Source organism: Leucoraja erinacea, chromosome 5 (assembly GCF_028641065.1).
Source record: "Leucoraja erinacea ecotype New England chromosome 5, Leri_hhj_1, whole genome shotgun sequence".
Classification (NCBI taxonomy): Eukaryota; Metazoa; Chordata; class Chondrichthyes; order Rajiformes; family Rajidae; genus Leucoraja; species Leucoraja erinaceus.
Window position 1 is genome coordinate 28,841,818 of NC_073381.1, and position 21,202 is coordinate 28,863,019.

Sequence of the window (21,202 nt, forward strand, 5' to 3'; positions counted from 1 at the left end):
CCACCTGGTAGGTGTGCATTTATCTGCAGCAGATCTTCCAGTGGCAAGTTCCTTTTGACACACAACAGGAAGCCTTCTGGTTGTAAATAGCACATCATCGTCTGCCTGATAGTTCCCACATACACAGGGCTTTATCATTGGTAATTGGCATTGATAACAAAGTTATGTTTGGCAAGCAGTTGGCTCTGACATGAAAACTATTTAAGTATATAATTAAAAACAATCAAGTCCAGAAGACATATCAAATGCAGAGGACCTAAACATATCCTCTGTCAAATGCAGAGGAAAATTATAATGAATGCAAGGAACATCATAATGAATTAAGTTGCTGAATCCATGTTGCATCCAACCTTGGACAGATTTAAAAAACAGCTTTCCCTATGGAACCCACCAGGCAATTGCAGGAAACTATGCTCCATCCAGAGTCTCCATCAAAGATCATGATCTTTGGTCTCCATTAGGAGAGAAACTTCAAAATACTTTCCAGAAATTGTCAGTAATCACTCGGGAAATTTAAGGTGATGCAGATGCTGCCTCAACTCCAGTGATCCTGATTCCAACCTGACCTCTGGTGCTGTCCCTGTGGAATCTGCACATTCTCATCTACAGGGAAAATAACAAAGGTAATGCTCCACTGGGAACTGACATGGACCCAAATGACCAAACGGTTGTGTTAGAATTAAGCAAGTTCAGGATTTTCATAAGAGTCCCTGGCTTGTAACTCATGCTTCATGCAAAACTGTTGTAATTTTTCAGAAAAACCTAAGTGACTGACAGTTTAGTTTTTTAGAGATACAGCATGAAGCCCATCAGCCCATTGAGTCCATGTCAGCCATCGATGTCCCTTTCACACTAGTTCTATGTTATCCCACTTTTGCATCCATTCCCTACTCAGGGCAATTTTCCGTGGGCCAATTAATCTACAAATCTGCATGTCTTTGGAATGCGGGAGGAAACCGGAGCACCTGGGGAAAACCCACAAGGTTGAAGGATTAACGGTAATTGACTGTCCTCCATAAATGATTGAAGGATTAACGGTAATTGACTGTCCTCCATAAAATAAATTAAAATTAAAATAGTTCCTCAAGATATATGAAGTAGGTCATTAAAACAAGCTATAACCAATTAAAAATTCAAACACTTTAATAAAGTACATTGCAGTCATGGTTCCAATTTTTTATACTTATAAAAAATTAAAGTCTTTAATGACCAACATTGCAGCAGTAAGCCTACACTGCGTGCAAGTACTGATACAGATCAATAGTTATAATTATAAAGCAGCAATAAGCGAATCAGTGCTTTCAAACAGCAAACATGTAACTGACCATTACTGTTCTTTACCACAATAACAAATATGCCCCAATTTAAAAATAAAATGTTAGATTCATGGTTGTAAAAAGTAAAACGTATTTTTTGGAAGCTTTATTTTCACACACTTAAGTTATGATCTAGCCAAATTTCATTTTTAAATAGAGGGTCCATGTACATGGAACCACTTTGTTTACCTTCGAGCAATTATAAAAGTTCCAGGTCAGAAACACATTACTAGCTTTAAAAAAAAATGCTGCACACACTGGGTATAAGCCCACATTAATTGGGATATATAACAAAAGTCACATGAAGAGAAACCACATGATAAATAATTCAGTGTTTTATAAAAATTGACCAAACATTCAAGCAACATTAGCATTCGGTTTCCTTACTGTCAATACGGGTTTGACGCTGTAATTTAAAGACAGATGCCTTGTCGCTCCTGCTGGCACCGTGTGCTGTTAAATCTTCAAAGGACTTTGCTGCGTTGCTACTATTTGGAAAAGGGTCTTCACCTAACCCACCATCTCCAATTAAAGAATCAACACTAGGGTCTTCCTGTATTGTATCCATCCGATGGTGGTCAGATTTTGTTGGCACCACGATGGTAGGAACAGTCACTGATGCCACTGGCATTGGTGGTGGTGGTTGTTGAAAACAGCTTGCAGCTAGAGGGGGTTGCTTCACTATGCGAACCGAGGCAGATTCTAGGCTGCTAAACATCTCAGCATTCTGCAGTAAATTGTTAAAAATAAATACATTAACCATGAAAACTATTCAAGATGCATTAGTATTCTGCCATTTCTAGAGATGGTGTCAACATTATCATGGATCTATAACCACACTACATGAACTTACAAAAGCTTTATAAGATGGAAAGGAATACTACTTACTGTGCTTGATCTTATCGCCTACCAATTTACTCTATCAAAGTTGCCACCAATCTCCATGGGCCAAACATACTAAAGTGACTACAACTCCTTGTCTTACCATATACAACAACATTGTGCAGCATCAAAACCCTGACATCCTACCTGAAAAGGTTTGTGGGTGACACTCCATCAGATAGTGTGCGTAAGCTGGTGATAGTGGCATAGGCATTAAAGTGGAGGTGCGTGTGCGTGTGTGTGCGTGCGCGCGCGTGTGTGTGTGTGTGTGTGTGTGTGTGTGAATTATCTGATATGGTTCTTCATGTTGTTAACATTTGTACTATTAAATTGCCTGGTGTCTTGGGAAAGCAGTGCTCAAGTAAATGCATGTGTACCTGCAATCACGTATATCAGATTATTTGGATACAGTACAAAATAATTTGTATTAGTTGAATGGGTTGACAGTTGAAATTGTTACTATTATAGTTGTCCTGAATTTTAAATCGAAAGAAAACACATAACAATAGACAAGCATTGTACTATTCGTGCATAATCTATTAAGCAATCAGCAATCTGAAATTGATTTCCATTAAAGTTTAACAAAACTGATATTAAAAATAGCCAAACTAATATACAATTGTCCACAAATTAAAATAAGAAAGTCATATAGTTATAAAGCTAAGGTAAATAATAAGGTCCCTCCAGACATTACCATGTCAAGTGTTGTATAAAAATAAACTATTGGCTCCAACAATTAAATGTTGCAGGTTAATAACATGCAAGTATTTGGACAGAACAGCAACAAATCAAATCCACAATTCACTAATTTATATAACTGATTTTCAACCATATCCCATTTAAAGTAATTCTGCCCATCAGAGATTGTGTCAGTTTTGGCTCCCAGGGTTACAGATGACCTGCCTTATGAAGATACAACTTTACACAAATTCTGATGTTTTTAAATCTTTTTTCTGCTAATAATAAAAATAATATGTTTCATGGTGTTCATTAGTGACTGAATACCATTATCAATTAAGTATGGATAATGTTAGGTGATTATTCAATGGAATGAAATTATAGCATTTCTACAGTGCTCTTCATAATGTTTGGGACAAAGACCCATCCTTTATTTATTTGTCTCTGTACTCTACAATTTGAGATTTGTAAACAAAAAAAATCAAGTGGTTAAAGTGCACATTGTCATATTTTATTGAAGGCTATTTTTATGCATTTTGGTTTCACCTTGTAGAAATTACAGCTGTGTTTATACATAGTCCCCCTCCCCCCATTTCAGGGCACCATAATGTTTGGGACACATGGCATCACAGGCGTTTGTATGGTCTCCTAAATACAGGTATAAGAGAGCTCTCAGCACCTAGTCTTCCCTCCAGTCTTTCCATCACTTTTGGAAACTTTTATTGCTGTTTATCAACATGAGGGCCAAGGTTGTGCCAATGAAAGTCAAAGAACCCATTATGTAACTGAGAAATAAGAATAAAACTGTTAGAGACATCAGCCAAACCTTAGGCTTACCAAAATCAACTGTTTGGAACATCATTAAGAAGAAAGAGAGCACTGGTGAGCTTACTAATCACAAAGGGACTGGCAGGTCAAGGAAGACCTCCACAGCTGATGACAGAAGAATTCTCTCTATAATAAAGGAAAATCCCCAAACACCTGTCCGACAGATCAGAAACACTCTTCAGGAGTCAGGTGTGGATTTGTCAATGAGCACTGTCCGCAGAAGACTTCATGAACAGAAATACAGAGGCTACACCGCAAGATGCAAACCACCCGTTAGCCGCAAAAATAGGACGGCCAGGTTACAGTTTGCCAAGAAGTACTTGAAAGAGCAACCACAGTTCTTGAAGAAGGTCTTGTGGACAGATGAGACAACGATTAACTTATATCAGAGTGATGGCAAGAGCAAACTATGGAGGAGAGAAGGAACTGCCCAAGATCCAAAGCATGTCACCTCATCTGTGAAACACTGTGGTGGGGGTGTTATGACCTGGGCATGAATGGCTGCTGAAGGTACTGGCTCACTTATCTTCATTGATGATACAACTGCTGATGTTAGTAGCATAATGAATTCTGAAGTGTATAGACACACCCTATCTGCTCAAGTTCAAACAAATGCCTCAAAACTCATTGGTCGGTAGTTCATTCTACAGCAAGACAATGATCCCAAACATACTGCTAAAGCAACAAAGGAGTTTTTCAAAGCTAAAAAATGGTCAATTCTTGAGTAGCAAAGTCAATCACCCGATCTGAACCCAATTGAGCATGTCTTTTATATGCTGAAGAGAAAACTGAAGGGGACTAGCCCCCCCAAACAAGCATAAGCTAAAGATAGCTGCAATACAGGCCTGGCAGAGCATCACCAGACAAGACACCCAGCAACTGGTGATGTCCATGAATCGCAGACTTCAAGCAGTCATTGCATGCACAGGTTATGCAATAAAATACTAAACATGACTACTTTCATTTACATGACATTGCTGTGTCCCAAACATTATGTTGCCCTGAAATGGGTGAACTATGTATAAACAATGCTGTAATTTTTACATGGTGAAACCAAAATGTATAAAAATGCCTTTATTAAAATCTGACAATGTGCACTTTAACCACATGTGATTTTTTCTTTTACAAATCTCAAATAGTGGAGTACAGAGGCAAATAAATAATGATGGGTCTTTGTCCCAAACATTATGGAGAGCACTGTATGTAGCGCCATATGATATGGGTCGCTATGGCAAATGGACGTTACTGACTGGGAGAACCTAGCTTTTGGACACCTCTCAGTTCTTTCATAAGCCAGGACTGCTTGTACTCTCACCTCAACAAAAATGTGAGTTTAAGCCCAAATAAGGATTGAGTACTCAATCTAGGTGGCACTTCGAGAAGTACCATCCCTGTAGAGTTCCATATTGTCAAAAGTCCAAATATTTGAACTGTCTTTTCAGGTGATTACAATAGGTCACTTTGCAGTGTGCAAGCCCCCACTCACTACCACCAGGCACAGGTTATTTGGCCATTCAACACAATTCTGCTTGAAACAGAAATGATTAACTGCCAGTGAAATACTTTTTTACAAGATACTGTGTTATTTAAATGCAAATTTGCTTACACTGAATAAAAATTGTCAGGAATTCTATTAGCAGATGAAAACAACTCAAGCATATTTTGCATAAAATGATTTGCAGCCAGAAATTGATCTCATTGTACACAATTTACTGCCAGAAATGACGATAAGGAAATTTCTACAATACATACACTGGGAGGGAAGAATGTTTTTGTGCTCTCCTCATACTGCTGGTCTAATTTCTTATCCTGAAAGAAAATGTTAAAGTATTTGTTAATATATTCCTGTGCTCTCTTGCTATAAATCAAACTGTACAAATTAAGAACGAAGCCTCCATATAAAAAAGTTAATCATAACCTTGTTGTTGAGGTTATTAGAACTTATTTTTCCTGCGAGTGTCACCCATGACTCAGCTGTCAAAATATCATGGGTTCAAAGCTCCACTCCAGAACTTGGACAACAAATTCTTGATTGGCATTCCAGCAGCAAGAAAATACTGCGAGAGGCAATGTCTTCAGATGATTTGCTAAATCAGGGACCATAAAACTTACGTCAAGAAAAAAGCAGGGAGCAATCTCTGGTAGCTGAGCAACATTGATCCCTCAACCATCAAGAGAGAAATTCTGTGCATGATTGAACTACTATTTCTGGAAGCTTTCTGTATAATTTGTCTGCTGGTTTATAAGTTATAACAGTTCAGGTTTCAGGTAAAGTTGGATATCCCGCGGCATCAACGGAAGACTCGAGGCTCCCCGACCACGGGGAGAACAAAGAAGGGAAGAGATTGAACTTTTTTTCGCCTTCCACCACAGTGAGGAATGTGGAGGAGTCACTGTGGTGGATGTTTATGTTAAAATGTATTTTGTGTGTTCTGTTGCTTTTTATTTGTATGACTGACTTGGCAAATTAAATTCCTCGTATGTTGCAAAACATACCTGGCTAATAAAGTATTATTGTATCGTATGAAACAATGAAGCAACCCCTGCTATTGAGAACTAAGTATTCTACATACATTCTTGAATAGAAAAACATTTTAGAATATTTAAAAACGATCATGATTGACATCCAATTGGACAAGCAGAGAACTGTGAGATATGGGATGTGGTAGAATTGAAGTGCTGGGTCAGACATGCTTGAGCAGCTGAAGCAAGCTAGAGGAAAACTACTACTTCTGTTAGTTGTCTTTTTAAGCTTCATTTGTAGCTCAAGCTCCCAAGTAACCAATTAAAACAAAACACAAGATTTGCCATTCATATTATGCCCTGAAACAAAATTCTTTCTTACCACACAATGGACGAGAATACTGAGAGGAATCCAAAAAACCAGAGAGAATACAACAACAGATCCAACAATATTGTCAGCTAGGAATTTCCCTGTTAAGAGAAAATAGTAGCATCAGCATTGACAGACATGTACTCAACATTGCAATGTTGATGCGAATAGCTTTATCAGATATCATTAGATGCTAAATTATTTACTAATATGACATATCATCTAACACATGTCCATTACTGACAACTGTTTTCCCCTCACTACAGTCAGAACGTGGATGTTCTGGGTTAATTTCAGTGAGGTGGATTGCGTGCATTACATGCATCTGCTAAAAGATGTTACCATATTATAGGAAAAGCAAAATGTAGCCAAAACTGAAAGTGTGAAATTTGAAAAAAGAAAGCAAAATGTGACATCTCAAAGTCACTTTTGATTAAAACCAATCAACCAGTAACCCTAACACACATGGTAGGAATGTTACTGGTGAGAATTCTGAGAAGCAAAATATACATGCATTTGAAAAGACAGTGGGTGATTAGGAATAATCAGCATGGCTTTTTGTGTGGGAGAAGAGTTTGATTTCATTCATTTGAAGAAGTAACCAAGCTTGATAAGGGCATGGTTGTTGGCAAAGTCTATATGGGCTTCAGCAAGGCCTTTGATAAGGATCCACTTGGTGCTCTGCTGTGGAAGGTTGGATTGTCGGGATCCCGGGAGAGCTAGTTAACTGGATACGGAATTGGCTTCGTTGAAGGAAGCAGTGGGTGGTGGTGGTGGTGCAGGAAGGTTGTATTTGTGTGACTGGGGGCCTGTGACTAGTGGTGTGCCTCAGGGATTGTTACTGGGCCCATTATTATTTGTCTTCTACCAACAATTTGGAAAATAAAGTACGAGGCATTAGTAAGTTTGTAGATGACACTAATATAGTGAGTATCATAGACAATGAAGATTGTTCTCACGAATTACAGTGAGATCTTGATCAGCTGGGCAAATGAGCCAAGGAATGGCAAATGGAGTTTAATTCAAATAAGTGTGAGGTGTTTCATTATGGGAAGTAAAACCAGGTCAAAACGTTCATAGTGAACAGTAGGCGTTGGAGTTGTAGAGCAGAGGGCTCTAGGAATATTAGTGTATTGTTCTCTGAAGGTAGCCAGATAGGGGGGTGAAAGGCAGCTTTTAGCACATTGGCTTTCATCAGCAGGGGTTGAGTATAGATGTTGGGACATTATGTTACAGTTGTACAAGAGTGAGTTGCAGGGAGAGGTTGGGCAAGCTATGACCATATTCCATGGAGTGGTGAACTTAGAGTGTACGAAATTGAGGAAAATAATTAGGGTGAATGCAGAGAGTCTCTTTTCCAGGGTATGAGAACCAAGAACCAGAGAGCATAGGTTTAAGGCGAGAGGGGAAAGATTTAATAAGAACCTGAGGGGCAAATTTTTCACAGAGGGTGGTGGGTATCTGGAACGAAATGAAAGAGGAAGTACAGACACTCCCCGACTTACATAAGGGTTACGTCCCGCGGACCCTTGCTTACGTCAGAAGTTACACAAGTCGAAAACAGAAGTGCCACTGTGCCCGCGTAAATTTACCATTCGACGCGGAGACCACGTGGGAGTATCCACGAGAACAGGAGAATGGCTTGCGGAAATATCCGCATGCACAGAGCGCACTGCTACCAAGACGTGCAACTCAGAAATAAAGCAAAGGGGTTAAAGAATTGCCGACGTAAGTTCAAAGTTTATTACGACAATCAGGGAGTGCCCGTAGTTGAGGCAGGTACAACATTTAAAAGACATTAGACAAGCACATGGTTAGGAAAGGTTATCATGGATATGGGCAACATGCAGACAGATGGGATTGGCTTAGATGGGGCATCTTGGTCAATAGGGTCACAATGGGATGAAGTACTATACAATTCTATGATTACCTGCAGGAAAATGAGGTCCAAGTGAATAAAAAAAACAGGATTATGTTCAAGATTAGAGCACAAGGTATTGGAGATAAGGTACTGACATGGATAGAAAATTGGTTGGCAGACAGGAAACAAAGAGTAGGGATTAACGGGTCCCTTTCAGAATTGCAGGCAGTGACTAGCGGGGTACCACAAGGCCCGGTGCTGGGACCGCAGCTATTTACAATATACATTAATGATTTAGATGAAGGGATTCAAAGTAACATTAGCAAATTTGCAGATGACACAAAGCTGGGTGGCAGTGTGAACTGAGGAAGATGCTATGAGGATGCAGGTACAGGTTGGGTGAGTGGGCAAATGCATGGCAGATGCAGTATAATGTGGATAAATGTGAGGTTATCCACTTTGGTGGCAAGAACAGGAAAGCAGATAATTATCTGAATGGTGTCAAATTAGGAAAAGGGAAAGTACAACGAGATTTGGGTGTCCTTGTTCATTAGTAACTGAAAGTAAGCATGCAGGTACAGCGTGCAGTGAAAAAAGCTAATGGCACGTTGGCCTTCATAACAAGAGGAGTTGAGTATAGGAGCAAAGAGGTCCTTCTGCTGTTGTACAGGGTCTTAGTGAGACCACATCTGGAGTATTATGTGCAGTTTTGGTCTCCAAATTTGAGGAAGGACATTATTGCGATTGGGGGAGTACAGCGAAGGTTCACGAGGTTAATTCCCAGGATGGCGGGACTGTCATATGTTGAAAGAATGGAGTGACTGGGCTTGTATACACTGGAAATTAGAAGGATGAGAGGGTATCTTATTGAAACATAAGATTATTATGGGATTGAGCACACTAGCTGCAAGAAACATGTTCCCGATGTTGGGGGAGTCCAGAACCAGGGGCCACAGTTTAAGAATAAGGGGTTGGCCATTTAGAACGGAGATGAGGAAAAACTTTTTTACCCAGAGAGTTGTGAATCTGTGGAATTCTCTGCCTCAGAAGGCAGTAGAGGCCAATTCTCTGGATGCTTTCAAGAGAGAATTTATCTAACTCTTAAATATAGCTGAGTCAAGGGATATGGGGAGAAGGCAGGAACGTGGTACTGATAGTGGACGATCAGCCATGATCACAGTGAAGGGCCGAATGGCCTACTCTTGCACCTATTGTCTATTGTCAGGAAGTTCTGGCACTTCAGCTGATATCCTGATTGAGATCAATTAACCCTGACTTGCAAATGAACCAGAAGTCATTCCAGTCAGTAAAGGGCCTGTCCCACTTGGCCGTCATTTACGCGACAGGCCGGTAGTGTCTGACGCTCGACGGTCGTGCGCGCCATCATGCGTTCGCAGCCGTCTGGAGCGAGTGACGTCATTTGAAGATAGACACAAAATGCTGGAGTAACTCAGCGGGACCGGCAGCATCTCTGGAGAGAAGGAATGAATGATGTTTCGGGTCGAGACCCTTCACCAGTTCGAGACTCTTCTCCAGCATTTTGTGTCTATCTCCAATCGTCTTGGCCCCGCTCTGGGAGTAGGAGTGGGGGCGGATCTGGATCCGCAACGGCCGTGAGCCCCAGGCCGAGTTCGGCGATCGTTTGCCTGCTGCTGCTGCTGTTGGAGGTGAGACGTTATGCTGCGCCAGGGTCTTGGGCCTGTCCCACTTTGGCCGTCAGTTACGCGACAGGCCGGTGGCGCGCGAAGATTTTGTGCAGGACGAAGTCCACACTCCTCCATTCCACTCCACACCACTCCATGTGCCCGTCCCACGCTACCCACACGCTACCCACGCACTATCCACACGCTAGCAGGTCGCGTAAATGGCGCGCGAATGACGGCCGAGTGGGACAGGCCCTTAACTCTCAGAATGTTTATGTTTATTTATTTACCATTGGGTGTTGGCACGGCAAGCATTTACTCCTCCTCATTGACAAGATGAGCTGCCTTTGTGAACTGCTGCAGTCCTTCCTGTGGCTTGTGCAATGCTGTTGGGCTGCTATTACAAGATTTCAACCCAGGGACAACAAAGGAACCTGTACATATTAAGGATGAACCTCAACTCAGAAACAAACTTGCAGGTGCCAGGTCTGCTCCCCATGGCCTTCTTGGTGTGAGAAGTCACATGTATAGGAACATTAGTAGAAGTAGCCCTAGCAAATAGCTAATATATTTTATAAATGGCACACATTGATTTTGGGTGGTGGAGACAGTGTATTATTGGGTGGTGAATACAGAACCGCATTAACCAGGCTTCCTTATCCTGGACGGTATCAAGCTTCTCAATCACTTACAGTCATCCCAACAAATTGGGAGTATTCCTTCATTTATTTCACTTGTGCCAAGTAGAAACGAGGAAAGGCTTCAGACAGTCACGAGTGAAGCCTCTTGCAGCAGGATTCCCAGCCTCTGATTGCCCCATTATTTACAAGAACACTGGTCCAACAGAATATTAAGTGTAGGTTCTTAAACTATCTTCAGTTGGACACAGTGATTGTCTGGCCCAACCTATCAACCCATACCTGGATGCTGTCAAGATATTTTTCTACCGAGTTAGAAATGTTGTTTCTAACCTTACAACTGGGGGAACATTACCTGGACTTTTCATTTACCCAAATGAAAATGTAATAACAGATGCTCATGTGCCTGGGCACATGATGCTCATGCATCAAATTTAATATCAGATGCTCATGCTCATATTCCAACTAAAGTTTTTTTTTTTAAATGGCCATGATCTGAAGATGAAATGTCTATATTCAATATTTCAAAAATGTTACTTTATAATTGTTAATTTAATCTATCGCCTATTACAGGGTAAGAAGCCAAATAATTAGGATTTAATCTTCTAATTTTGTTTAATAAAAGGGCACAAATGCAACATTTTAAACATTAAGGATTAAGAGACCAAGCAGAGATATTTGTAAATTTTCGATTCTGATGGAGTGATTGGAATTAACTGTATTCTTGGAATTAACAGACACTTAATGGTTTTGTAGGCTTAACTAATGGGTAGAGGAATTGGGAGCAATTACCTGACACAGATATTAAAACTATTGCCATTTAACATGTCAATAATGTGCATCAACTGTTCTTACCTAAATCAGATGAGAAGAGGCAAGTAGGCTAAACTCATCCTATTATTTTGCTTTAACAAACTACAAAAATTGAGTTTAATTCAGATATAACACAAACCAGGGAAGGACAGGCACAGAAAAATTGTATGGCCCAGAAGAGAGTTGTAGAACAGATTGTAGACACAAGGAACTGCAGATGCCCGTTTATAAAAACAAGACAAAGTGGTGACTAACTCAATGGGTCAGGCAGCATCTCTGCAGAACATGGATAGGTGACGTTTTGGGTGAGGACCCTTTTTCAGACTGAAGGCAGGTCCTAGCCCAAAAGGTTACCTGCCCAGGTTCTCCAGAAATGCTGCATGATCCACTGTGTTACTCTGTGTCTTCTTTAGAGGTACAGATACAGAGTGTTATGAAGGTGGCAACACAAGTAGACAGGGTGAAGGTAGCATTTGGCATGCTAGTTTCCATTCTTCAGTGTATTGAGTCTAAAAGTTGGGACATTATTTTACATCTATACAAGATGTTGGTAAGGCCACATTTGGAATACTGTGTACACTTCTGGTCACCAGGCTATAGGACGTCATTAAACTGGAATGGATGTAAAAAAGATTTATCGGGATGTTACCGGGTTTGAAGGGATTGAGCTACAAGGAGAATCTGAACAGGCTGAGTATTTTCCCTGGACCGTAGAAAGTGAGGGATGGCTTTATGGAGGTAAATAAAAATCACAAGGGCCGTAGATGAGATGAACAGCGACTGTCCTTTCCCCAGGCAGGGGAATCTAAAATTAAAGGTCATACATTTAATGTAGGAGGGTAAAGATTTCAAAGGGACATGAGGGGCAATGTTTTCACACAGAAGAGGCAGTGGTTGAAGCAGGCACAATTACAAAACTTATAAAAGACACTTGAATAAGAAAGGTTTCGAGGCATATGTGCAGGCACTGGCAAGTAGGACTAGCTCGGTTAGGCAACCTGGTCGGAATGGACTAGTTGGGTTGAAGGGCCTATTTCCATGCTGCATAGCTCTATGGCTCTCTAACTAAATTTATATATCATTTATTAAATTACATTTAATTTATAAAAAAAAGTACATTTAAAATCAATTCATAACTGCAAAAACAATGTATTGAGTAATCAATGTATGCTTAATCTTTTGAGTAAAGACATAAGAATATGTGAGAATACAAGCTTTGTGTATGAGCTTACCAAAAGTGTTGATATCCAATTTCTCAATAAAATCCCATAATCGTTCTATCACATCTTGTACTTGCTTTTCACATTTGCCCTGTAAATACATTACATGATAAACAATGAAACCATTATTGGGACAGCTCTAAAGATCTAAACATACAGGTTAATTTTCACCCTTCAGATGATACCAAGCCATTTCTGGCGCACGTTAATTATAAAGTGTTAGTATAATTCAGCTTTGTTCCTCCCTCCCACTCAGTACCAGCTATTGGCAGAATTTCCACTGTTGTCCTCTGGAATGGTTCATTAATTTCCATACTGCATCCATTACCATATCCTTTTGCTTGATGAAATATTTTTTGTTTAATTATTTCTGCTGTCCTTTCTAACACAGGCAATCACTTTTACTGTTTCCTCCCTTTACCCTGACTCTATACACGCAACCAGTTACATCACTTGGTAGTTGCCAGTTTTGACAATAGAGCCATTGATGTGAAATAAAACTTCCAGAAATGGTCCAATGACATTTTATGGCATTAGTTTTGGAATCAGGGCTATCCTTGATCCTAATAGAACTGGCCAACATAACTGCCTGTGTTAGCAACGGTCCCCGGGCCAAACGTGGGGTAAAACTTTAAGCTCTTTGAATAGTGTGGCTTTAAACTGGCCGAGGAAGAGGAGTCTAGATTTACACTCTCATCCAAAAGACAGTGGGAGAGAAATTCTTTGGATGGCAGTACTAAACTAATTTCAATCACACCCAGCAAATTCAGTGCCACTTAGGTTAAAAGCAAATGTGTGGAGACAAGTAAAACTGGCAGCCAATGCTCTTGCACACAGCCAACAACACAATCCCAGTATTATTAAAATAATTACAATTTGTCTGAATTTTAATGAAGCATGTTCTTATTCATTAGAAATGCAAAAGAGTGTACCAAGAAAAGACTGGTTATAACAGTCTGCTGTACTAAATGACAATTTTAGAAAATAACATCATTTATGGTTATGGTTACTTTCTGAAGTAACCTTCTTTATTTATAGATAGGTTCCAGTGGTTGTTTTACAAGGGTAATCAATAAACCTGAGGCTGTCACCTCCGATCATATGTTTACTGAAGGGAATCTCTGTCATTTATCAAACACAGGAACAGAGGCACACTTTGTATTGCCTTCATTCAGTAACGAGCAGTCCATTAGTAGCATCCTTACCATCATATCCAGCTCACAAAATGCATCTACAAATTGGGCCTTTCTGGTATATCTGACTCTTCCTCATAAACAGCTTGGTCAATGGGAAAAGGTGAGTTAATATCCAGTAGGCTGCAAGGTGACTTGGATAGGCTGGGTGAGTGGGCAAATGAATGGCAGGTACAGTATAATGTGGATAAATGTGAGGTTATCCACTTTTGTGGCAAAAACAGGAAAGTAGACTATTATCTGAATGGTGGCCGATTAGGAAAAGGGGAGATGCAACGAGACCTGGGTGTCATGGTACACCAGTCATTGAAAGTAGGCATGCAGGCGCAGTAGGCAGTGAAGAAAGCAAATGGTATGTTAGCATTCATAGCAAAAGGATTTGAGTATAGGAGCAGGGAGGTTCTACTGCAGTTGTACAGGGTCTTGGTGAGACCACACCTGGAGTATTACATACAGTTTTGGTCTCCTAATCTGAGGAAGGACATTCTTGCCATAGAGGGAGTACAGAGAAGGTTCACCAGACTGATTCCTGGGATGTCAGGACTTTCATATGAAGAAAGACTGGATAGACTCGGCTTGTACTCGCTAGAATTTAGAAGATTGAGGGGGGATCTTATAGAAACTTACAAAGTTCTTAAGGGGTTGGACAGGCTAGATGCAGGAAGATTGTTCCCGATGTTGGGGAGGTCCAGAGCAAGGGGTCACAGTTTAAGGATAAGGGGGAAATCTTTTAGGACCGAGATGAGAAAAACATTTTTCACACAGAGAGTGGTGAATCTGTGGAATTCTCTACCACAGAAGGTAGTTGAGGCCAGTTCATTGGCTATATTTAAGAGGGGGTTAGATGTGGCCCTTGTGGCTAAAGGGATCAGGGGGAATGGAGAGAAGGCAGGTACAGGATACTGAGTTGGATGATCAGCCATGATCATATTGAATGGCGGTGCAGGCTCGAAGGGCCAAATGGCCTGCTCCTGCACCTATTTTCTATGTTTCTATGTTTCTATTCAAAAACTGCAATAAAAACTAAGAAAGTCAAAAGGAAAGGAGCGTCAGGCAAATGAAATGCAAAGAGAGTAACCGTTCAAACTGACAATGTTAAAACAATGCTTCATTATAATAGAAGCCTGTTATTAACTACACTGTGTTATCAACCTAGAATAATTGAAAGCATCAAATCAAAGATAAAAGTTGCAACAATTGAAACATAGAAATAATAATACAGGAGTAGGCCATTCGGCCCTTCGAGCCTGCACCGCCAACTAGCTGAAATTTCTGAACTAGCATGTGTGATGACTTGTGGATAGTGGTGAAAAATAATTTATTGTCACAGTCAACTGGTGCATCAAAATCCCTATGAGATTCAAAATGCTACCCATTGTCATTCTATTTTGACTGTGTTTGATTTGCATTTGCAGTGTCATAAGGAAATGCAGGGGTAGGTTTTATAAACTGCCTTGGTAGTGTTATTCACTCCCACACAAAATAACTAAAATCCACTAGTACTTCAAACAGCTAAAAGCCTGAGTGGTGAACATCAATAGGAAAACATCTACAAGTAGTTCAAAACCACTTGATTGAACAACATGATGAATATTGCAATACCTGTAAAGAACCAGGGATATTTATTAAAAATTCACTTTCCTACAGAGAAACTGTAGTTCTGTGAAATGAAAGGAATAAGTTGGACAAAGAAAACCAAGGGAAAACAAGTAATGCAATATCCAGTAAGTTTAGGGTCTGGTTCGTGAAAGATACAATGGTGCAAGGTATTTAACAGTCGAACTATGATCATGAACCATGCGTTTCTAATACGCAAATAGATGTAATGTGATTATGGATGAAAAAATATAACGATTGGTTCAGTGCAATTAATTAGCAGATCCTTTTTGAATGAGGAGTCGAGTGTTTAAAGTCCAAGGAGCTCTGTGAGCATTGTAAATTCTCAATTTGGAACAAATATAGGCAAAATATATATATTTTTTAAAACCTGTCTGTTTCTGCACAGTAGCAGGTAGCTGGAAAATCTGTGATAAAGATGGTTTTAAAATCTCAATAATCCATGCACGAAATAGTTTGTCTTTGAAATATTAAAGTTTGTATTTCTGAAAGAGAAGTACAATAAATATTGTTGACCGAAAACAAATAATTTTTTGAAAGTTGTATTTTTGTATTACCCATTAATTAAATAGACTTGTTATTGGGAATCGTCTTATCCTGAATGGTTACAGGATCATTATTTATTTTAATAAGTTTGGTTCATATTTTGAACTAATCAAGACGTACGGTGATGATACTCTACACTGAAAGACTGCAATGGGATCATTTGCAACAATAAAGATAACTCAGTACTTTAAATATAGGCCAAACCTGGTCTGCAGTTCATTACCAAGGGACTACAGGCAGATGAAAAAGTTATTCCATTTTGTAGAGACAGAGCATGAAAACAGGGCCTTCAGCACAACGTCCATGATGTCCCATCTACACTAGTCCCACCTGACCATGGCCCTCTATCCTTTCCTTTTGAAGTAATGATGTGGTATGAAATTAAGCTAGATTTTATAGCAATGCTCTAGAACTGAATTCATGAATCCAACTTTCTTGTCATTATCTTTAGGTCTGTGAAGAGGAAAAAAATAGTTAAGGCCAAAGGTTGGACCCTTGAAGACTGAAACAGGTGAATTTATTATGGGCAACAAGGAAATGGCAAACGAGTTGAACAGGTACTTTGGATCCGTCTTCACTAAGGAAGATACAAACAATCTCTCAGATGTACTAGTGGACAGAGGATCTAGGGTGACGGAGGAACTGAAGGAAATTCATATTAGGCAGGATATGGTGTTGGGTAGACTGATGGGACTGAAGGCTGATAAATCCCAAGGGCCTGATGGGCTGCATCCCAGGGTACTTAAGGAAGTGGCTCTAGAAATCGTGGACGCATTGGTGATTATTTTCCAATGTTCTATAGATTCAGGATCAGTTCCTGTGGATTGGAGGGTAGCTAATGTTATTCTACTTTTTAAGAAAAGCGGGAAAGAGGAAACAGGGAATTATAGACCAGTTAGCATGACATCGGTGGTGGGGAAGATGCTGGAATCAATTATAAAAGATGAAATTGCGGCACATTTGGATAGCAGTAACAGGATCGGTCCAAGTCAGCATGGATTTATGAAGGGAAAATCATGCTTAACTAATCTTCTGGAATTTTTTGAGGATGTAACTAGGAATGTGGACAAGGGAGAGCCAGTGGATGTAGTGTACCTGGACTTTCAGAAAGCATTTGATAAGGTCCCACCTAGGAGATTAGAAGACAAAATTAGAGCACATGATATTGGGGGTAGGGTAGGGTACTGACATGGAGAGAAAATTGGTTGGCAGACAGGAAAAAAAGAGTGGGGATAAACGGGTCCCTTTCAGAATGGCAGGCAGTGACTAGCAACTGGGACCGCAGCCATTTACAATATATATTAATGATTTAGATAAAGGGATTAAAAGTAACGTTACCAAATTTGCAGATGACACAAAGCTGGGTGGCAGTGATGAAGTGGCTGGGCTTGTATCCTCTAGAATTTAGGATGAGAGGGGACCTTGTTGAAACATATGAGATTATTACGGTTTTGGACACGCTAGAGGCAGGAAACTTTCCCGATGTTGGGGGAGTCCAGAACCCGGGGCCACAGTTTAAGAATAAGGGGTAAGCCATTTAGAACGGAGATGAGGAAAAACTTTTTCACACAGAGGGTTGTGAATCTGTGGAATTCTCTGCCTCATGAGGCAGTGGAGGCCAATTCTCTGTATGCTTTCAAGAGAGAGTTAGATATAGCTCTTAGCGGATATCTAGGGGATATGGGGAGAAGGCAGGAACGGGGTACTGATTGTGGATGATCAGCCATGATCACAGTGAATGGCGGTGCTGGCTCGAAGGGCCGAATGGCCTACTCCTGCACCTATCGTCCATCCCTCAGATTGTACCCATATATTTCCTCTTTGGAAGCAATGGCTAAGTTTTCTAAAATGAACTCCAGTATCTCTTGAATCCATTATACTTTGCACTTCTAAATCTGTTCATGGTAATATTCTTAGATATTCAGATATGGAAATGCATCATCAATGCTTGAGCGAAGACTGATATATGGTATGATAGCAACTATCAGTTAAGAGAAGAAAAAACATTTTAAAATGACTAACGTGAAAGGTGACATTTTTCAGTAAAACTAGAGTAACCCAGCTGTAAAAGTTGTTACTTACATGTCCATCACAGAATCCAACTGTACAGGGTTTCCCTTTGCGCAGATACAGGAACAGTTTGTTTTGATCGATGAATGGTTTACAAAATCCATGTTCTCTACAGCAAACCTTGCAGGAATCGTCAGTCTCTAAACATGATAAAAACAGAGGACACTTTGGTATCCACAGATCGAGTGCATACTTAGTAAAACATTGTTAGCATCTGGATTTAAAAAAAAACATAATTTGATGCAGTAGATCCAGTATGAAAAATGAACTTCGTTACACAGAAAATATTCTAAATGTTCATTAAGTTTTCAGTTCTATCCTCAAATCATTCTTCAGCTTATCCATTTATCATTCCTTTTTAGAAAGCAATGACAATAAATTCCACCATATCCTGGTGTATTTTGAACCTATTTATGTTACATGCTTTTGGAGTAACTAATTCCATATTTCTTTTGGGTTAAACTTCCTGGAACGTGTCCTGGTGCTTGTGGTCACAGACGTCCCAGTTCACTAGGGCCGGCTACAGAAGGCCAATCTCACTGAGCTGCAGTACCCTGGAGCAGGGCTGCCAACTCTCACGCTTTGAGCGTGAGACTCACACCCTCAAGCAAACTCTCACGCCCTCACGCTCATCAGACATTTCTCACGCTAAGTGGTGAGAAATCTTGTGATCAACGAAAATTTCAAAACTCGGATAAACTGCATGGTCCGCGGGTGTTGGAGAGCCGGGGCTGCGGGAGGGATGGGAGCAGAACCAGCGGCGGGAACAGATGCGGGGAGCCGGGACTGGTGAGTTTGCGGGCGCTGTCGAGTGTTTGCGGCGCTGCGAGTCGCTCGCTGCAGCTCTGGCCATGGAGCACTCCGGACAGTGCGAGTGTCCCGGGCTGCGGAGCCGCTGCCGATGCCGCGAGAGTCTCTGTGCCGAAGGGACAGACTCTTAAAGGGAGGTGGAGAGAGAGGGGAGAAGGAGACAGGGAGACAGTGGGGGAAGAGAGAGGGGGGTGAGAGGAGAGAGACAGAGGGGGCATGAATGGGAGAGAGAGAGAGGGAGAGAGGGGAGAGAGAGAGAGAGGGAGAGAGGGGGAAGAGAGAGGGGTGAGAGGGAAGAAAGAGGGAGAGAGAGAGAGGGGGTGAGAGAGAGAGAGAGTGCATCCTGGAAGACAACCAATGGCTGCTGGGAGTAAGTACCAAGCACTGGGTAGATACGGTGGAAGATAGTGGACTTCAAATGGGGAGAAAGCATCCTGCTTGCCTGCTAGATTTTCACTTACTGTAATTGCAGGAAAAATGTTCCCGATGTTGGGGGCGTTCAGAACCATGGGTCACAGTTTAAGAATAAAGGGGGGGGAGGGAGTTAGGACTGAGATGAGAACAAACTTTCTTCACGCAGAGAGTTGTGAATCTGTGGAATTCTCTGCCACAGAAGGCAGTGCAGGCCAAATCACTGGATGTTTTCAAGAGAGTTAGATTTAGTTCTTGGGGCTAACAACATCAAGGGATATGCGGAAAAAAACAAGAAAGAGGTACTGATTTTAGATGAATAGCCATGATCATATTGAATGGCAGTGCTGGCTCGAAGGGCCGATGGCCTATTCCTGCACCTATTTTCTATGTTTCTATGCTTGAGTATATGGCAATAAAACTCGATCACTTGATTTTGAAGCATTCATGCATGGTGGAGGTATAATGTAGTCATAGAGGGATACAGTGTGAAAACAGGCCCTTCGGCGCAACTTGCCCTCACCCGCCAACATGTCCCAGCTATGCCACCTGCTTTTGGTCCATACCTCCAAACCTGTCCTATCCATGTAGCAGTCTAACTTTTTCTTAAATGTTGGGATGGTCCCTGCCTCAACTACCTCCTCTGGCAGCTTGTTCCATGCACCCGTCACCCTTTGTGTGGATAAAGTTACCCCTTAAAAAGTTACCTCTTAAAAATACTTCATACAAAAAACATTGAAATCATACTTCTACAGTGCATTAAAACATGATTTTAATACATCAAATTTCGAAACGTTCCTATCCTTGGAGGGGGAACACCCTTCTTCCACACCCTCTCCCCACCCGGTTGCTCCACTCCCTCACCGGGTACCCCCAAGGCCAGTGATCAGTGATCGCACAGCCTCCCCCCTTTCAAAAACGCTCCAATCCAATTTAAAGAATATAGAATCTCCTTCTTCTGAGGAGACTGAAGAAGGTCCATCTGTCTCCTCAGATCCTGGTGAACTTCTACCGCTGCACAATCGAGAGCATCCTTACCAACTGCATCACAGTATGGTATGGCAACTGCTCTGTCTCCGACCGGAAGGCATTGCAGAGGGTGGTGAAAATTGCCCAACGCATCACCGGTTCCACACTCCGCTCCATTGAGTCTGTCCAAAGCAAGCACTGTCTGCGGAGGGTACTCAGCATCGCCAAGGACTGCTCTCACCCCAACCATGGACTGTTTACCCTCCTACCATCCGGGAGGCGCTACATGTCTCTCCGTTGCCGAACCAGCAGGTCCAGGAACAGCTTCTTTCCGGCGGCTGTCACTCTACTGAACAACGTACCTCGGTGACTGCCAATCACCACCCCCCCCCCGGACACTTATTATTATTTATTCAAATCGTTTGCTATGTCGCTCTTCCAGGGAGATGCTAAATGCATTTCGTTGTCTCTGTACTGTACACTGACAATGACAATTAAAATTGAATCTGAATTTGAATCTGAATCTGAATCTAAAGCATATATATAGTAGTCAAGTGTAAGTTAAAAGACTCGCTGCAGTATGCACCGTATTGCACAACTCCAATGGGAGGGGGACAAACTCCTCCACCCCCCCCCCCCTCCCCCTCCCCGGTCCCTATGCTCCCTCGGGCTTGGTCACGCAATTTCTCACTCCCAACTCTCACCCAATGTTGGCAGCCCTGCCTGGAGTCCATTGGCAAAGTGCCGGTGGTCAGTAAGTGGCAGAGTGCTTAGACACAACTTCTGGCATGCACACAGCAGGTGGTGACAGTCCGAGCTGCAAATGATTTTAATTGTCTGGAGACACAGACACCAATGCTGATGGAAATAATTG

The 21,202-nt window shown here is 41.3% G+C and overlaps 1 protein-coding gene across 2 annotated transcripts in view; it reads right to left on the reverse strand.

Annotated features, from left to right (window-relative positions):
* Positions 1-1,125: 1,125 nt before the first annotated feature.
* adam17b (ADAM metallopeptidase domain 17b) overlaps positions 1,126-21,202 on the reverse strand; it is a 68,611-nt gene continuing 48,534 nt past the window's right edge. For both annotated transcript variants that reach the window (XM_055635294.1, XM_055635295.1), the window contains exons 15-19: positions 18,151-18,278; positions 12,725-12,803; positions 6,550-6,638; positions 5,457-5,513; positions 1,126-2,043 (exon numbers count right to left, since the gene is read on the reverse strand). In XM_055635294.1, coding sequence (XP_055491269.1) covers positions 1,684-2,043; positions 5,457-5,513; positions 6,550-6,638; positions 12,725-12,803; positions 18,151-18,278 — 713 coding nt within the window. In that variant the 3' untranslated portion in view covers positions 1,126-1,683. The remainder of the gene's footprint in view (positions 2,044-5,456; positions 5,514-6,549; positions 6,639-12,724; positions 12,804-18,150; positions 18,279-21,202) is intronic.